Source organism: Festucalex cinctus, chromosome 17 (assembly GCF_051991245.1).
Source record: "Festucalex cinctus isolate MCC-2025b chromosome 17, RoL_Fcin_1.0, whole genome shotgun sequence".
Taxonomy (NCBI): domain Eukaryota; kingdom Metazoa; phylum Chordata; class Actinopteri; order Syngnathiformes; family Syngnathidae; genus Festucalex; species Festucalex cinctus.
This window is the reverse complement of record NC_135427.1, coordinates 2,236,773-2,254,951: the sequence shown is the minus strand read 5'-3', so window position 1 is coordinate 2,254,951 and position 18,179 is coordinate 2,236,773. Positions and strand designations below refer to the sequence as shown.

General features: G+C 41.2%; 2 protein-coding genes and 1 non-coding gene across 3 annotated transcripts; all 3 read left to right on the top strand.

Moving 5' to 3' along the window:
* Positions 1–48: 48 nt before the first annotated feature.
* LOC144005229 (alpha-N-acetylgalactosaminide alpha-2,6-sialyltransferase 1-like) lies at positions 49–4,830 on the top strand. The gene is made up of 9 exons (XM_077503257.1): positions 49–146; positions 309–570; positions 636–798; positions 2,392–2,554; positions 3,920–4,058; positions 4,122–4,225; positions 4,304–4,387; positions 4,460–4,559; positions 4,636–4,830. The coding sequence occupies exons 1-9, from the start codon at positions 49–51 to the stop codon at positions 4,828–4,830; spliced, it is 1,308 nt and encodes a 435-aa protein (XP_077359383.1).
* A 3,453-nt stretch (positions 4,831–8,283) lies between these two features.
* LOC144005014 (alpha-N-acetylgalactosaminide alpha-2,6-sialyltransferase 2-like) lies at positions 8,284–14,619 on the top strand. Its single transcript, XM_077502855.1, has 9 exons — positions 8,284–8,456; positions 8,581–8,842; positions 8,910–9,072; positions 10,027–10,183; positions 12,924–13,062; positions 13,126–13,229; positions 13,308–13,391; positions 13,948–14,047; positions 14,124–14,619. Exons 1-9 carry the CDS (start codon positions 8,359–8,361, stop codon positions 14,319–14,321), a joined length of 1,305 nt encoding a protein of 434 aa, XP_077358981.1. The 5' UTR covers positions 8,284–8,358; the 3' UTR covers positions 14,322–14,619.
* Positions 14,620–17,371: 2,752 nt separating this feature from the next.
* LOC144005631 (U5 spliceosomal RNA) lies at positions 17,372–17,485 on the top strand. Its single transcript, XR_013279631.1, has one exon. It is a non-coding gene; the product is annotated as a U5 spliceosomal RNA (small nuclear RNA).
* Positions 17,486–18,179: the final 694 nt, after the last annotated feature.

Sequence of the window (18,179 nt, the reverse complement as noted above, 5' to 3'; positions counted from 1 at the left end):
CCCCAGCATAGCAGCGATCATTCCAGCCTGGCAGGTCCGAGGTGGAGCATGGCCTTCAACATGTTCAAGATTTTTACTTGGCTACTTGTCATCTCCATCGAAATTGCCGTTTTTCTTCTTTTTCAAAAAACTTTATCCGTGACCAAGTAAGTGTTGTGCTTTTTGGTATTTGAAAAACGTTTTAAAGGGTATATATGGCGTTATTTCTAACAGTTACCCCACACAATTCCTAACATTCAATAAATCTATTCTTTTTGAGTGTTTTTTGAGTATTCATGTCCTTGCTATTGTTTTTCCCTCTGATTCAGCTGGAGAATTTTCTCTGGAAATTTTGAGACGAACACCTCCAAATTGGATAATGAGGAAACCACCGCCACACCTAATGCCATCAATACCAAAGTGCTTGCCACGTCTGTAACCTCAGCACCCGTGACAGAGAGAGAAAACATCTCCACGCGCGCCGCCGTCCCCGAGACCCCCATGCCCATCCTCTTCGAAAAAAATTTCTCCAAACTCCCCGTGTGGGATTTCGAGGACGTGTATAACCAGGATGCTGCACCTGCTAACACAGTAAGTGCGCTCCATGACACTAAAGAAAAAGGAACGCCTGAATTTCATTTCATTTTTTTCTGTAGAGGTGCCAACAATCTTTGAGGAATTCCAAGGATCAGAACTTTAAGAAGGCTTTCCTTCCCAACATACGCTTGTTCCTGCACAAGGATAACATCAACATGAGCGAGTGGAACAGACTCTCGCATTTCAACAATCCTTTTGGCTTCATGGGATACTCTTATAATGGTAGGTCAAGGCATTTCCAGTTATCTTTCACTCCCAGCCATTTTCTCTGAACCAACCCCCTTCACTCCCTGCCGATTTACTGGATGTTGACTGATTTTGCAAGGCCCACAGAATATTGTGTTCTATAGCTATAAAACGGGGAACCTACCAAAAGTAAAGATTAGAGTCTCTTCTTTCATCAGGAAGAAAAAGTATACAGTCAATCCTCGTTTTTTGAACATAATCCGTTCCAGAAGGCTGTTCCAAAAGCGAATTGTTCGAAATCCGAAACAATTTTTCCCATTATAATTAATGTAAATAATTTTAATCCGTTCCAAGTTTAAAATAACTTTTTCCAAGTTTTTTTTTTTTTTTTTAAACTATTTTACACCATAAACTGCACTGTACTGTTTACCAGAAATAGAAAAGGGTAGAAATCGACACTGTTTTATTTTAACTCATTCAAACCCAAAGACGTAAAAATACGTTTTTCAATACTTTGTTCTTCACTCCCAAAAACATATTTATGCGTTTTTTTGGTTTTGTTTTTTAATGCTAAAGCATAAAGATAGAGCTTCTGACATGAAGAGGTCGTTTAAAGCAATGGTAGTTATTGCAAAAAACGGCCAGCAGGTGGTAGAAGAGATCAGCCAGGGCCATTTGCAACAAGCTCTTTTTGCCAGTGTTTTCAACAGGTTTGTGAATAATGATGAAACTTAGCAATATTCTAATGGTAATTGCTGCAAAATGGAAACGGATATGTTTTTATAGCAACAGAACATTTTGGGGACCTTGCAAAGTCAGTCAAAATCCAGTAAAACAGACAGGAGCAAAAGGGGTTGCTTCTGTGAAAATGGCTGGGATTGAAAGAGTTAATAGAAGAATCTAAAATGATGGAGAAAAAAAACAAAAACAAAATGCACTTGCTTTCTTTGGACCCATGATTAGGGGCTAATACACGATGCAAAACTTAAAAACGACTTTTTTCAGTTTGGTCAACAGCCGATTTTTTTGGACGAGTTCTGAGACATAAAATTCTCGAATTTTCTAGTCGAAAACTGATTTGGTCGAGAACAGAAGCGTTCGAAAACCGAGGTTTGACTGTATTTCTATCCATTTGTTTCCATTTTGAAGCAATTAGCTTTAGAATATAGCTAAGTTTTGTCATTATTTACAAACCTGTTGAAAACAGGGGAAAAGAGCTTGTTGCCACATGGCCCTGGTTGATCTCTTATACTCTTCTGCGAGAATTTAGCTTGCTGGCAAGTTTTGCAATTAGCGCTTAACAGCAAACCGCACTCTACAGGTCCTAGATCAGCTAAAACGGCAATGTCAGTAAGCAGGACACCTGTCAGCCAATCACAGGCATCAGGCATCGTCATGTGCATTTGTTGTCGCGGGTTATACTGCACAAGTGGCTAGAAAATAATAATAATAGTAAACCTGCGTTAACCAGAAAAACAAACAAATTATCGGAATCAGCCATCTTTGTTGTTTATATTCACCGCAAACTCTTTGACAATCCGAGTGCAATAAATCCGACTTCCACCTTCCGTGAATGCAGTATAGTAATGTCTTTTTTTTTTTTTTTTTTTTTTCTTTTTTTTTTGCCAGATGTAATGTCCGCAGTCAAGTTGATCCCAGAGCCAAAGGAGCCTCTCCTCTCTCCTAAGCCCGGCGGCGACGGTTGCATTCGTTGTGCTGTGGTGGGCACCGCCGGCATCCTGAACGGCTCCAAAATGGGGAAAGAAATCGACGCACACGATTACGTGTTTCGGTCATAGTTTCTTTTTGTTTAGTTTTGGGGACGCTTGGTTGTTTTATCACCTAGCTGTTTTATGATATATATGTATTACATGTTGTATATGAAAACAAAATATAATTACCCAGAATTACCGGGGGCGGCACGGTGGTTGACTGGCTAGCACGTCCGCCTCCCAGTACTGAGGGCTCGGGTTCGAGTTCAGGCTCCGGCCTTCCTGGGTGGAGTTTGCATGTTCTCCCCGTGCCCGCGTGTTTCTTCTCCGGGTACTCCGGTCTCCTCCCACATTCCAAAGACATGCATGGCAGGTTAATTGGGCGCACCGAATTGTCACTAGGTGTGCTTGTGAGTGTGGATGGTTTTTCGTAGGGATGTAACAATAAAGGCAATATCGTGATATTGTGATATCAAAACTGCCACAATATCGTCGTCGTCAAGTTCACAATATTTAAAAGGAACTCATCTGTTTAAAAAAAAGTCAGGTTGATTTCCATTTGTGCAGTTCTAGCACCCTCTAGTGGCTAGTTTATTAGTGCAGTTTAATTTTCATTAGGGATGTTTTGGCCTTCCATCCATCCATCCATCCATTTTCTTGACCGCTTATTCCTCACAAGGGTCGCGGGGGCTGCTGGCGCCTATCTCAGCTGGCTCTGGGCAGTAGGCGGGGGACACCCTGGACTGGTTGCCAACCAATCGCAGGGCACACAGAGACGAACAACCATCCACACTCACACGCACACCTAGGGACAATTCGGAGCGCCCAATTAACCTGCCATGCATGTCTTTGGAATGTGGGAGGAGACCGGAGTACCCGGAGAAGACCCACGCGGGCACGGGGAGAACATGCAAACTCCACCCAGGAAGGTCCGAGCCTGGACTCGAACCGGAGACCTCAGAACTGGGAAGCGGACGTGCTAACCACTCGACTACCGTGCCGCCGTTTTGGCCTTCTATGTTTAAAATCTATGCTAATTGTCAAATTTAGGGGAACCTAATTTGCTTGTGAAGCGATCAATGTGTGCTTGCATTAGCAAATAAGTGCCTCAATATTGTTATTAAAGATTGTAGGTGGTTTATGTGCATTGTTGTTATGTACAAAAGCACAATATTGCGCTTTTTTTAGTATGAGCTCTTTTTTTACAAGATTGTGATCTTTTTTAAATATTGCCAATATCGTGATAATTATCGTATCGTGATGTTTGGATATCGTTACATCCCTAGTTTTTTGTCTCTGTGTGCCCTTCAATATTTGCTGTTGGTGGACTAGACATGACACTGAACCCCAATATAGCGCGATATAATTACGAGGATGGAGCACGTTGGTAAAGCGACGACTTGGAGAAAAAAAACAAAACACCAATAACTATAATAATGTGACAGGATGAACGGCGCGGTCACCAAGGGTTACGAGGACGACGTGGGGAACAAAACGTCCGTCTACGTCCACACGTCGTACTCCATCATCGTGTCTTTGCGGCAGTACAAGAAATACGGCTTCGAGTCGGCCCCCCACGACGAGGTAAACCCGCCTTCATCTCCATTCGTTGATTATACCGCCACTCATGCTGCTCGTTTCGCGCAGGGCATCAAATATGTGATGATAGCAGAGGGCATGAGGGCCTACCAGTGGCTACAAGGACTCCTCAGAGGAGAGAGGGTGGAGCTTGGCATGCACAAAAACAGACGGTGATGAATTTGATGAAATATTTGATTGTTTACATTTGTATGATTCTTTTTTTTTTTTTTGTAATCTTTCACTTCCAGGCCGCAGACGTACTACATGGGGCAGTACAACGAGAGCCGTTTTTACGTCCTGCACCAAGATTTTCTACGATACGTGCGCAACAGGTAGAGCTTCATTTATTAATTATGTTTCATGATTACAACTCCCATCGAAAGCATGTTTTTGCCACTTTTCAGGTTCCTGAAATCTCCTAACCTGAATAAGAATTTCTGGGCTTTGGTCCGACCAACCTGTGGCGCAGTTGCGCTCTTCCTGGCGCTTCACACGTGTGACATAGTGAGATATCATTGTTGTTTTTAAACAATGACTCAAAAATATAAGCTCCTGATCCAATTATTTCCGTTCTACTCAGGTTGACGCATACGGATTCATGACGAGAGACTACGCTAAATACTCCATCTACTATTTCCATCATGACAAGACCCGCGTGATTTTCCACTTAAATCACGACTACAATCTGGAAATGAAAACCTGGGAAAAATTGCACAAGAGCAAAATCATGCGACTGTATCAAAGAAATGAAAAGAAATCACATCAAAAAACATAACAGGAAGAATATTCAAATGGTTTTACTTGACATTTGAAGGGCTCGTTTTAACACTATTTATGTACAGCAGGGGTGTCCAAACTACGGCCATTTGCGGCCCACCATACATTTTTTGGCGCCCCCGGGCAAATACTAAAAATAATTTTTGAATGCTGTTTTAAAAAAAAAAAAAAAAAAAAAAAGTTTCATCCACTTGTTGCTTAGTGTCAAGGTCCAATGTGTGAAAACATCACATTAGATTAATGGTTCTTAAGTGTGGTCAGTTGACGACGATTGTTCTTGTTGTGGTTCAGAATGACAAGTTGGGATTCAACTGCTGCTCAGTGGAGAGGCGTATCTATTATAGTGGCACACAGGGGTCACTATTTGTCTTGTGACTGTTAGCAGTTTTCAACAAGTAACTGTATATTATATCAACAATTTATAATTGCTTCATTGATTTTTACCATGTTTAACTCATTCACTGCCATTGACGGAAAAAGACGTCAAGTGATGGATTTTTTGCTGGTCTGGCAATGAATGTGTTAATAAATAACTTTTAAAAAAAAAATCAAAAAATCAAAGTGGCCCTTGCAGCTTTCTATTTTTCTGGATGTGGCCCTCAGAGGAAAAAGTTTGGACACCCCTGACGTACAGTGTATTATAGGTAACAAACGGCGATTATGTTTGTTACCAGTCAGTATGGCTGTGATGCTGTGTTTTTGCATCATGTTACTATAGTATACTACCCTCAAATGGCTTTTCCATTTCACGTAATTCTTGGGTGTGGTTGAGTCGATGGACGGGTGACATTCTCGCGGTAAGACGTCGTGCTGATGCTTGTGTCAAAAACAGGCTCGCCTAATTGTATACATTCCTGTCGTGAAGAATTCCGAGCAGAGTTTCGGGCGGCAGAGGCGCTATAAAGACATATAGGTGCGCTTGCGTACTACAAAGTTGTGCATGTATGGGGGGGGGGGGTAAAGGTATAGTAATAGGTATGTTGTCATGGTTTGGGGGTACTTTCTGCTCCAAAAATTGCATGGGGAGTCAGTAAGTAAACCTAATCGAATAAAAGTTATGCAAAGGACTTAAAATATAAACATATCCCAATTTTTCGGGAAGGGTATCGGTACTCTTTTTGCTACAACAGCTCCTCAACATACGCAATTGACATGTTTCTGGAGTAAACCGGTTCCCCACAGTTTACAGTGAGAATTAACAAAAATGGTTTTTACTTGGTTACTTGGTTTTTAAAATTTTCTTCTAAATGAAACACACATGTAATATATGTAAATATAGCAAGAGACAGTGTTTTAAGTGGGCCGGAACGCACTTCTAAAAATCCCCCTTGAGCGTTCAGGTACTTCTCGACGTGCAAAGAACGTCCAATCAGCGTCCCGGTATGCTTGACAAAGCATTTTTTGATTCTCAAAAGCTGTTGGGGCAAACACCGCATTGATGAGAGTAGAAAGGCTGTTCTGGCACAAATCCACCCATAAATGCTCATCAATTTGCAACACCGAGATCCAACTCCCATTTCAAACTAGACTTATGTAAACCTGGTTTTGGACTCTCAGTCATCAACAAGCGATACATTCTCGAAATAAACTTGAGTTGGTTCCCTTCATAAAGAAATTCTTCAATCTTCTTCATAGCAGGTAAAACCAAACCAGGACCCAAGCTCGTCCTCAAAAAATGATCGTATTTGGAGATAACAGAAAAAAAGTCTGGGATTTTTATTAGGTTTTAGGTGAATTAATGAGTAGAAATGTACACGTATTTGCACGCACGCACACATACTCGTTAAAAAAAAAAAAAAAGACAGAGCAATGATGATAAGACGTTGAATCGGTAAGACTACCGAATGAACAATTCTTAGCTCTCTCTTAAAAAAAGAGAGAGAGAGAAAAAAGAAACTTCATCTTTCCGTCATCCATTCATCCGAATGCATCGTTGAGCTGCCAAAACTTAACATAAACCTAAGAATATAACTTCAAAATATATTGAATAAGTATAAAGTAATTGTTTCAGATGTGACAAATGGGCCTATTGTCAATTTAGAATTCAGAGGTGTCAAACTGCATTCCTCGTGGGCCGCAGTCCTGCAGGTTTTCCAGGTATCTCTACTCCAACGCACCTGATTTGATGATCAGGATAATTATCAGGCTCCTGCAGCGCTTGCTGATGAGCTTAAATATGAGTCAGCTGTGTTGAAAGTGGGAATGCAGTTTGACACCTCTGGTTTAGATTGTTAATGTGTTCCTATAATTATAATAATAATAATAATTTGTTTTTGTGATTGATTTGTAAACAGCTAAGAAAGAAACCAAACCGAAGCTAACTTTGTTAGCGCTGCTGTACTGACTTCACCGGCAAGTGCGAAGAAGGCGCTTCAATCTATTTTTTTTCCCACTCTTAAGTATCATGCTTTTATATTTTTAGGCTTATTTACGTTTTTACAATTTTAGTCCATACATTTTGCTATTTTGAACAATTGTAAACGGACAATTTCCAGACAATCCTGTAGCGTGACGTCATCGGCAGGCGACCCCGATACAATCTGGCAGCCCGATCACATCTGGTACCGACACCGGGGCCCCAGAATTTTCTCTACAATTTAGCCACAGAGGTCATTAAGACATTTTCAGATTATTTTGTCCATTTCCAGGGATTTTGAAAGAGGAACTTTTACACTTTGGGGGATTTTGTCCATTTGCTCACAAATGTGAACGTCTACTACATGGGCAACACTAAGAATTTGTCTGTCTGTCCGTTTGTTTGTTTTAATTTTTTCCGATTACCGGAAGTTGTCAGTTGTCACGACAGTAATTCTCATACTGACCAGGAGATGGCGACATTTTCATGGAATTGCAGCCAAAAATTAACCCTTTTTTTTCCGAAATAGTTGGTCTCCGGCGGTTCAGTGTTTTCAGTATTTTTGTACAATACATTTTTAAAATAATTATCTTTTTTGCATACGTCCCTTGTTATATAGGCGTTTCTGGTTATTGACATGGAAGTGTTTGAACAATGTGGAGCAACTAACACTGCATGTGGTCTTGTATTACAGCAAATGTACCTATATATTATTTATTTAGTTCTCATGTTACATATGTATATTCTTAACATAGTGTAAACCTTTCTGCAATGGTGCAAAAAATTTTCCACCTGATATTTGGAAAATCATAAGACTTTTCCTCAATCGTGTTTTGTTGAATGAAATCACTGTTCAGTTGTTACAAGTGTCACTAAAGTAAAAAACATTAGTGTTAATAAGAATCATGTATGACAGACTCTTCCAGGAGCCTTATACAAACCTCTTCTGTTGTGGATGAACTCTAGGAAACGCGCAGCTGGTGCTTGGGTGCTTTGTGCGTAGTGACAAGGCACCATGTGTGTGTTTGTGTCTGAGTGGGCGCAAGCGCCGGGCGCAAGCGCCGAGCGCAAGCCCTGCCCAGGTGCGATTGCCACAAGGTGACACTTCCCCCTCACAACCAGCCCCAGCAGAGCAGCGATCATTCCAGCCTGGCAGGTCCGAGGTGGAGCATGGCCTTCCACATATCCAGGATTTTTACTTGGCTACTCGTCATCTCCATCGGAATTGTATTTTTTGTTGTTTTTCAAGAAAATGTATCAGTGAACAAGTAAGTGTGTGCTTTTTCTTATTTGAAAAACTTTTTGAAGGGTTTGTGTTTGGATGATGGGAACTGTTGTCGAAACGGAGGAATAGGTCATTTAAATATTCTTATGTTTTCTCGTCTGATTCAGCTGGAGCATTTTCTCTGGAAATTTTGAGACGAACGCCTCCAAATTGGATAATGAGGAAACCACCGCCACGCCGAATGCCATCAATACCAAAGTGCTTGCCACGTCTGTAACCTCAGCACCCGTCACAGAGAGAGAAAACGTCTCCACTCGCGCCGCCGTTTCCGAGACGCCCATGCCCATCCTCTTGAGAACAAATTTCTCCAAACTTCCCGTGTGGGATTTCGAGGACGTGTATAACCAGGATGCTGCACCTGCTAACACAGTAAGTGCGCTCCATTACACTAAAGAAAAATGAACGCATGAATTTCATTTCTTTTTTTTCTCTCTAGAGGTGCCAACAATCTTTGAGGAATTCCAAGGATGAGAACTTTAAGAAGGCTTTCCTTCCCAACATACGCTTGTTCCTGCACAAGGATAACATTAACATGAGCGAGTGGAACAGACTCTCGCATTTCAACAATCCTTTTGGCTTCATGGGATTCTCTTATAATGGTGAGTCGGCATTTCCAGTTATCGTCAGAGATTTGTCACATGGTTGCCAAAACGTCGTAAAGTCTCAGGAAGGTTGTCATTTTGCTATCATTCGTAGACCCACAAAAGTCTCGGGCCTGAGAAGACACAGAAAGTCTTCCATTTTGGATCAAAGCGGCCATTTTGGGTGATTTTTCGTTTTCATTTCCAGGCCATCAGAATTTTCTGTAAAATTCACCCCCTGAAGCCATTTTTACATAACGACATGAGACTTTGTACACATAACTAAAATTATCAAGGTTAAGCCTGAGAAGACAGCCATTTTGCATTGAAGCAGCCATTTTAGGATCATTTTGGCCATTTCCAGGACCCCCAAATTTTCTAAAAATTTTCTAAAAATCCAAAGCCACCGCCACTCAGTAACAATACCATTTGCTAGACATATCTATTATGAGTAATCTTACCAGTGCCTCAAAGGAAATCTGACATTTTGTTTTGAAGCAGCCATTTTAGGATCATTTCGACCATTTCCAGGGATCTTAGAAAGACAAACTTTGTAACTTTTAAGGATTTTATCCATTTGCTGACAAATTTGAACAAGAATTACGACACCGATGGATGACACTAAATTGCGAGGAATTTTAATTTTTGTTATTGCATGTGGATGGAAGTATAGCTGTAAATAAAACATGAAACTTACACTGCATTTGGGGAAGGTGGGAAGTCGGACTTTTCCGATCTCATACCACTATTTGCCCCACTATTTGAGAAGCACTGACATAACCCAACGTGATTTAGACTTGCGTTAGCCAGAACAACAAACAATTTATCGGAATCAACCATCTTTGTTGTTTATATTCACCTCAAACGCTTTGACATCAGGAATGGGACAATACAAGTGCGATAAATCCGACATCCACCTTCCTTGAATGCAGTATAATAATGTCTTTTCTTTTCTTTCTTTTTTTTTGCCAGATGTAATGTCCGCAGTCAAGTTGATCCCAGAGCCAAAGGAGCCTCTCCTCTCTCCTAAGCCCGACGGTTGCATTCGTTGTGCTGTGGTGGGCACCGCCGGCATCCTGAACGGCTCCAAAATGGGGGAAGAAATCAACGCACACGATTACGTGTTTCGGTAATAGTTTCTTTCTGTTTAGTTTTGGCGACGTTTGGTTGTTTTATTACCTAGCTGTTTTATAATAAATATGTATTACATGGATATGAAAACAAAATCTAATTGCCTAGTATTACCGGTGCTTAATTAACCTGCACTAATATAACGCTCTATGTAACGCTAATATAATGCTCTATAATTATGAGTTGTCATGCAATATTATTTCAGTCCATTCTTTTTCAAGTCCAAACGTCAGCAGCGTTCATTTGCAATTGACATTCAGTAAGCTTCAGGATGTTTTAAATAAATATGGCTCAAGGCGCGCACACAATAGAGCCTATGGCAAACTGTATACGCAAACCAGTTTGCCCACATGAGTCGTCTTCCAATACAAATAACTTTCATGTGGGTTTGTCCGGAAGCATACAATGGTGTCGCGATCTATTACGGGAGCAACATCCACCCAAATTGTGAATAATAAATGAACGTGTTACAGCCACCTTAACTGCTGTGTTTTACGGTAGGCACGAAGACTGACAGCAGGTTTCCCAATACTTTAGTCCATGTGTGGTATGTGGATGGAGCTGTCTCCAGGTTGTGACAGTTACACGTGCTGGTATGTGTCTCATCTTGTGAGATTAAAAACCACAAAAAACAACACATGTAAAGCGATTGTATCGGAGATCAAGAATTTTTGTTTTCATATAACAGTTTCACAATGCAAGCGGACAAACGTGTTCTGCCCACCAGACAGGAGAAGTGGCATTCTTTCCTACCTAGGTATGACTATCACGGTGGGTGGTTTGAGTGGGTGAGGGGAGATGGACCCAATTGCTGAGAAACATTACAGGGAGACAAACAGGAAGGGCAATAGAAGGACGTGAGAAGACTGGGGACCAAGACTTGACCGGGAAAGGGGAAGCAGGTAGCCATGATGGGGCGGGACGTGAGCGGATTGATCACCATGATTGGACTGAACGTGAGGCGACTTGGCAGGGGCGTGGAAAGACTTAGCTGGGACATGGAAAGACTTGGCTGGGACGTGGGTAGACTTGACTAGGACGTGGAGAGACTTGGCTTGAAAGACTTGGATGGGACGTGGAAAAACTTGGCTGGGACGTGGAGAGACTTGGCTGGAAAGACTTGGCTGGGACATGGGGACAATTGGCTGGGACGTGGGGAGGCTTGGCTGGGACGTGGGGAGACTTGGCTAGGATGTGGGGAGACTTGGCTGGGATGTGAGGAGACTTTTCTGGGACGTGGGGAGACTTGGCTGGTAAGACTTGGCTGGGATGTGGGGAGACTTGGCTGGAAAGACTTGGCTGGGACGTGGGGAGACTTGGCTGGAAAGACTTGGCTGGGACGTGGGCAGACTTGGCTGCGACGTGGAAAGACTTGGCTGGGACGTGGGGAGACTTGGCCGGTAAGACTTGGCTGGGATGTGGGGAGACTGACTTGGCTGGGACGTGGGGAGACTTGGCTGGAAAGACTTGGCTGGGCCTTGGCAGACTTGGCTGCGACGTGGAAAGACTTTGCTGGGACGTGGAAAGACTTGGCTGGGACGTGGGGAGACTTGGCCGGTAAGACTTGGCTGGGATGTGGGGAGACTGACTTGGCTGGGACGTGGGGAGACTTGGCTGGAAAGACTTGGCTGGGCCTTGGCAGACTTGGCTGCGACGTGGAAAGACTTTGCTGGGACGTGGAAAGACTTGGCTGTGACGTGGGGAGACTTGGCTGGGAAGTGGGGAGACTTGGCTGGAAAGACTTGGCTGGGCCTTGGCAGACTTGGCTGCGACGTGGAAAGACTTGGCTGGGACGTGGAAAGACTTGGCTGGGACGTGGGGAGACTTGGATGAAAAAGATTTGGCTGGGATGTGGGGAGACTTGGATGAAAAAGACTTGGCTGGGACATGGGGAGACTTGGCTGGGACGTGGGGAGACGGCTGGGACGTGGGGAGACTTGGCTGGGACGTGGGGAGACCTGGCTGGGACGTGGGGAGACTTGGATGAAAAAAAGACTTGGCTGGGACGTGGAGAGACTTGGATGAAAAAGACTTGGCTGGGACATGGGGAGACTTGACTTGGACATGGGGAGACTTGGCTGGGACGTGGGGAGACTTGGCTTGATGACAACCGACACCAACACAGCACGGCATAACAAGACAAGACAATGCTCCCACATCGCGTGAACAAACACCACTGACTAAATCCACCAACACTAACAAGACACACCTGGGAAACACAATAGGCTGAGGGCACTGATTGGTCACACATAATGGGAAGGGAAGACACACGCAGGTGGACAAGGGTAACGATAACGAGACAAGGAAGACAAACTAGACAAAAGACAACATCAATCCATCCAGCCATTTAAACAAATAAATAAATAAATAAATTTACTGAAGCAACTATCACTTGGCGACATGAAATTTGCTTGGTATGCATGACTGCCATGAGTGGACCCACAAAAAAAATCTCAAGAAGCCACGAAAGCCATGAAAAGACGTAGATATTTTATCCGCCATTTTGTTTGGAAGCGAGTCGTAGTGGGTCAATTTGGCCATTTTTAAGCACCCAGAATTGTTTTTAAATTTCAGCCCCCCGATCCAGTTTCATTTAGTGACATAAAATTTGCTGAACATGTCTAACAAGAGTCAACCCTTAAAAAAATGTCTCGCGTCTGTGTGCGCGATGGAGCACATTGGTAAAGCGATGACTTCACACACAAAAAAAATCACCAATAACTATAATAATGTGACAGGATGAACGGCGCGGTCACCAAGGGTTACGAGGACGACGTGGGGAACAAAACGTCCGTCTACGTCCACACGGCGCACTCTATCACCACGTCTTTGTATCTGTTCAAGAAATACGGCTACAAGTCGGCCCCCCACGACGAGGTAAACCCGTCTTCAATTCCATTCGTTGATTATACTGCCACTCATGCAGCTTGTTTCGCGCAGGGCATCAAATATGTGATGATTCCAGAGGGCATGAGGGACTTCCAGTGGCTACGGGGACTCCTCAGAGGAGAGAGGGTGGAGCTTGGCCCGTACAAAAACAGACGGTGATGAATTTGATTATATATTTGATTGTTTACATTTGTATGATTCTTTTTTTTTTTTTTTTTATCTTTCACTTTCAGGCCCCAGACGTACTACACGGGGCAGTACAACGAGAGCCGTTTTTATGTCCTGCACCAAGATTTTCTACGATATGTGCGCAACAGGTAGACCTTCACTTGTTAACTAATTTGCTCCCAAAAACGTATAAATACGTTCTATTTTAAATGTCTGAGGTGTCTCAAAGACGTATTTATACGTTTTATACTAGAGCATACAGAAGGTTTTGATTCAGCTTCTCAAAGAACGGTTGAAGAAATTGTATTTATTACACAAACGGCGAGCAGGTGGCAGCAGAGTATAAGAGATCAACCAGGGCCATGTTGAAAACAGGCTCATTTCCCCACAGTTTTAAACAGAATTGTGAATATAATGAAACTTAGCTATATTCCACTCCGAATTGCTGCAAAACGGAAACAAGACAGAAATGTACTTTTTTTCTGATGAAAGAAGAGATTTTAAGCTTTCTTTCGGTTAGGTTCCATGTTTTTATAGAACAATCATAGAACACAATATTCTGTGGTCCTTGCAAAATCAGTCCAAATCCAGTAAAACAGCCGGGAGTGAAGGGGACTGCTTCGGTGAAAATGGCAGGGAGTGAATGAGTTAATTATGTTTCATGACTACAACTCCCACTGAAAGCATGTTTTTGCCACTTTTCAGGTTCCTGAAATCTCCTAACCTGAATCGGAAATTCTGGGCAATAGTCCGACCAACCAATGGCGCATTTGCGCTCTTCCTGGCTCTTCACACATGTGACATAGTGAGATATCGTTGTTGTTTTTAAACAATGACGCAAAAATATAAGCTCCTGATCCAATTATTTTCGTTCTACTCAGGTTGACGCATACGGATTCATGACGAGGGACTACGCTAAGTACTCCAACTACTATTTCCAGAAGCATGACAAGAGCCGCGTGATTTTCTACGCAAATCACGACTACATCCTGGAAATGAAAACCTGGGAAAACTTGCACAAAAGCAAAATCATGCGACTGTATCAAAGAAGTGAAACGGAACCCCCTCAAAAAATGTAACGGGAAGAATGTCCGAATGGTTTTACTTGACATTTGAAGGGCTCGTTTTAACACTATTTATGTACAGTGTATTATAGGTAACGCTGATTATGTTACCAGTGATTATGGCTGTTATACTGTGTTTTTGCATAGTATTACTTCAAAGGCTTTTCCATTCCACGTAACGCTTGGGTTTGTGTGGTTGGGTCAATGCACGGGTAACATTCTCACGGTAAGTCGTCGTGCTGATGCTTGGGTCGAAAACAGGCTCGCCCAATTGCACACATTCCTGTAGTGAAGAATTCCGAGTTGAGATGCAGGCGGCGTTGTCTTCATGCATTAGCGTACAAAGATAAAAGGGAAATAACAATGGTCTGTCAAATTATCAAGTTATGCAATGGCTTCAGTTTCAGTTGTGAATCAGAGGTAGCTGGAGTAGTTGTAACAATCATTGTGGGAAATTGCTATATACATGATGTAGGGATGGGCAAGTAATCTTTTTTTTTTTTTTTTTGCCTTTTAATTAAATTGAGTGTATTACTCAGGACATTTTTTTTTTTTTTTGCACCTTTTGACAGCACATCTTTCTAACAGCATGGCTGCAAACAGTATGTCTACAAAAGTCCAGTTGCGAACTTGGTGACTTTTCAGAACTTTCAAGTGACAATTTTTAGAAATGCAACTAGCGACTTAACTTCCTACTTTAGAAACAGACGACAAAAACTGTTTCAAATATTTTTCAGCAAAGCCATGAAGGGAAAAATAAGAAGCAAAATCAGTTTGGATTGTAAAAGCATTTGAGATTCTATTTTAATTTTGTGGATATCATGGTGTACACAGGCTTCTATGGACGACCAAAAGTGCCAACATTAAATAAATAAATACACCATTAAATAATTAAATAAAAGTGTCATTAATTAATTAAATGTGTCATTAATTAATTAATTTCCCTGTGATTATTTATTTATTTATTTATTTATATATTTATTTATTTATTCATTTATTTATTTCTCTATTTAATTATTTCATGGTCGCTGTTTTGCGGTGTTTCGTGAATTTATTTTATCTGTCAAGGTCGCCCGTCAAAGTTAGTGGGCGGGTCCTAACACCTGATTGGTCAACCTGCTCATCAAGTCAAGGCAAATCCATTTCAGAATAGTCAATTGATGCAGTGTTCGTAGCTAGTAAACACAATTGATAGGCTGGGTGGCGCTTTTCACCTAAATAGGTGCGTTTCCATTAGACATTAGATTTACGCTTTCATTAGGTGCTTTTTGAGACGTGCTGCAATGGTAGTTCTTCGCAAAATTTTAACGGAAACACTTTTTTTCCCCCCGCATTTCCTACTAGTCATGTGACTCCGCCCCGTCACGGAGAAAAGGAAGTACAGGATCAGTGGCTCAGCGAGAGGCCACAACGGTGCAAAATGCTCGATTGAACAACTGCTGCAAGTCCAACAACAAACATCACCAAAGCGATCAAAACATTGCAAAAAAAATAAAAATACACACACAAAACAAAATTTGCATTTATGTATGTAAAACGTTACTAACAATAGTAGCAAATTTAAATTCAGCTCAACTTTATTTTGAGAGCACTTAAAAAAATCGCTGCAATGAAAACTGCTGTCGCCAACATGGAATACAAATCAAACATACGAAAACAATTAAAACATTAAATTAACAACATACAAACAGTAAACTCTATCACATTCCAAACGTGTGTACCTAAAAGCCAGCAGATGTCGCTGTTTGACTTGCTGCCCGCGCCACTGCTGTTTCCAGGCATCATAAACAAGACTTCTTAAATCTCCCTGCATCTATCTATAATATTTTTTCTAATAGAATTTGAGATATATTTAAAATCCCTTAAATGTATCAAGTCTAAAACACGCAAACAATTTATTCTCGTGACGTTGCATGATGCGACCGCCTACATGAACTGCGAGATCTCGCGAGAGCTGAGACGGGACATTACGAGAACTACGCCTCAGAAGCAAATTACTCTTCAATGGAAACGCCTACAAGGCAAAATTGTACTTTATCGAAATAAAAGAAATATCGCTTTTATTTTGATGTTGGTTTTGCACAACGACAAGCCTCGATCACTCTATATCAGCAAAAAATCTATCACCATAGCCGCCATGTTGACAACCACTTCAGACCGAAGCAGTCGCTTAGACAAGATTTGAGTGAATCAGGCCTCAGCCCCGCCCACTAACTTTGACGGGCGAGCTTGACAGATAAAATAAATTCACGAAACACCGCAAAACAGCGACCATGAAATAATTAAATAGAGAAATAAATAAATGAATAAATAAATAAATATATAAATAAATACATATATAAATAAATAAATAAATAAATAAATAAATAAATAAATAAATAAATAATCACTGAAATTAATTAATTAATGACACATTCAATTAATTAATGACACATGTAATTAATTAATGACACTTTTATTTAATTATTTAATGGTGTATTTATTTATTTAATGTTGGCACTTTTGGTCTTCCATAGGCTTTAGTTTATTCATTTTTTCCTTTCGGACACATTACAGTTTACATCAATCACATCACATCATTTGCAACATTGACAGGCTTCCACCCATATTCAAAATCATTCTTTTTAGATTCATTGGAAACGGCCCGACTCTGCCACTGACCCCCAAGACAACACAGCATGTGATGTCCAACTCTTCAAACAAGGATAAACACCGCAGAAAATGGAGGGATGAATCTAATCCCACACCGGTCTGACGTTTATTTGCTGTTTGCTACATTCAAATTTAAAGGCGCGTCACTGAGGAGGAGCTAACAGCGAGGATGACGCAGTCAACCAGGAAATGACATTCCTCCCAGCATGCTTTGCGCCGCAAGAATTATTTTAAGGTTTTATACTTCTTATTTCGTAAACTTTGATTATAACCTCATCATATCCGTTTTGTATAAACGTTATTCTATCGAGTACGATGTTTTGAGTGAGTGTTAAAACGTGTCGTAAACACACCGTTAGTTTAAGTTGTATCTATTGCAATGACCTCGCCGTGCCTAAGTCGAAGAAGTCAGTACACTCTTGTTTCTCTTCAGATCGTATAAATCTTTCGCCTTTTACTAAAGATTTCCGTGGGGAGGAACAACAAGAGTTTTTACCAATTTTTTGATGCCCTGCGAAAGCGGGGCTTTCTATCTGGTTAAAAGCAAAATACTGTGTGGCAGAAGACCACATTCATAAGAAGAGTGCTTAGTTGTGAAGCACGAATGTGTTATTTAGGCCAGTGTATCGCTTTCGCCATCTCAAGTTTAACTCTAGTCCTCGAGGCACACTATCCAGACGGTTTTCCATGTCTCCCTAGTCCAGCGTAGCTGATGAGCTGTCGTTGGAATCAGCTGTGTTGGAATAGGGAGACATGAAAACAGGCTTGGTAGTGTGACCCGAGGACCAAGGTTGAGACACACCAGCGGCACCCACCACCACCCCACTCGACTAAAAATAATTCTTACTTTGTTCATTTAATTTGTCTCCATTAAATAATTGGTTTGTTGGTTTAATGTATTTTTTAATTGCACGTTTAACATTTTTATTTAATTATATTTAAATTTATATCGGTTTCATGTAGTTTTTAAAAAGTGCACATTTAACATTTTTATTTCGTTTACATAATTGTTTAACCGATACGTGCATTCATCCATCTTCTGTACTTCTAATCAAATTAATTCTAGATAATACAATCCAAATTTATAGTGCATCACTTTATGATTAAAATTGTAAAATGACATACATTTTAATTGATAATAATAATTATTTTCATTTTCAGAATCGAGTGAGAGACCCAAGCACAAAACTTTTCTTCGGTAAACAAAACTGCTCACCCTCC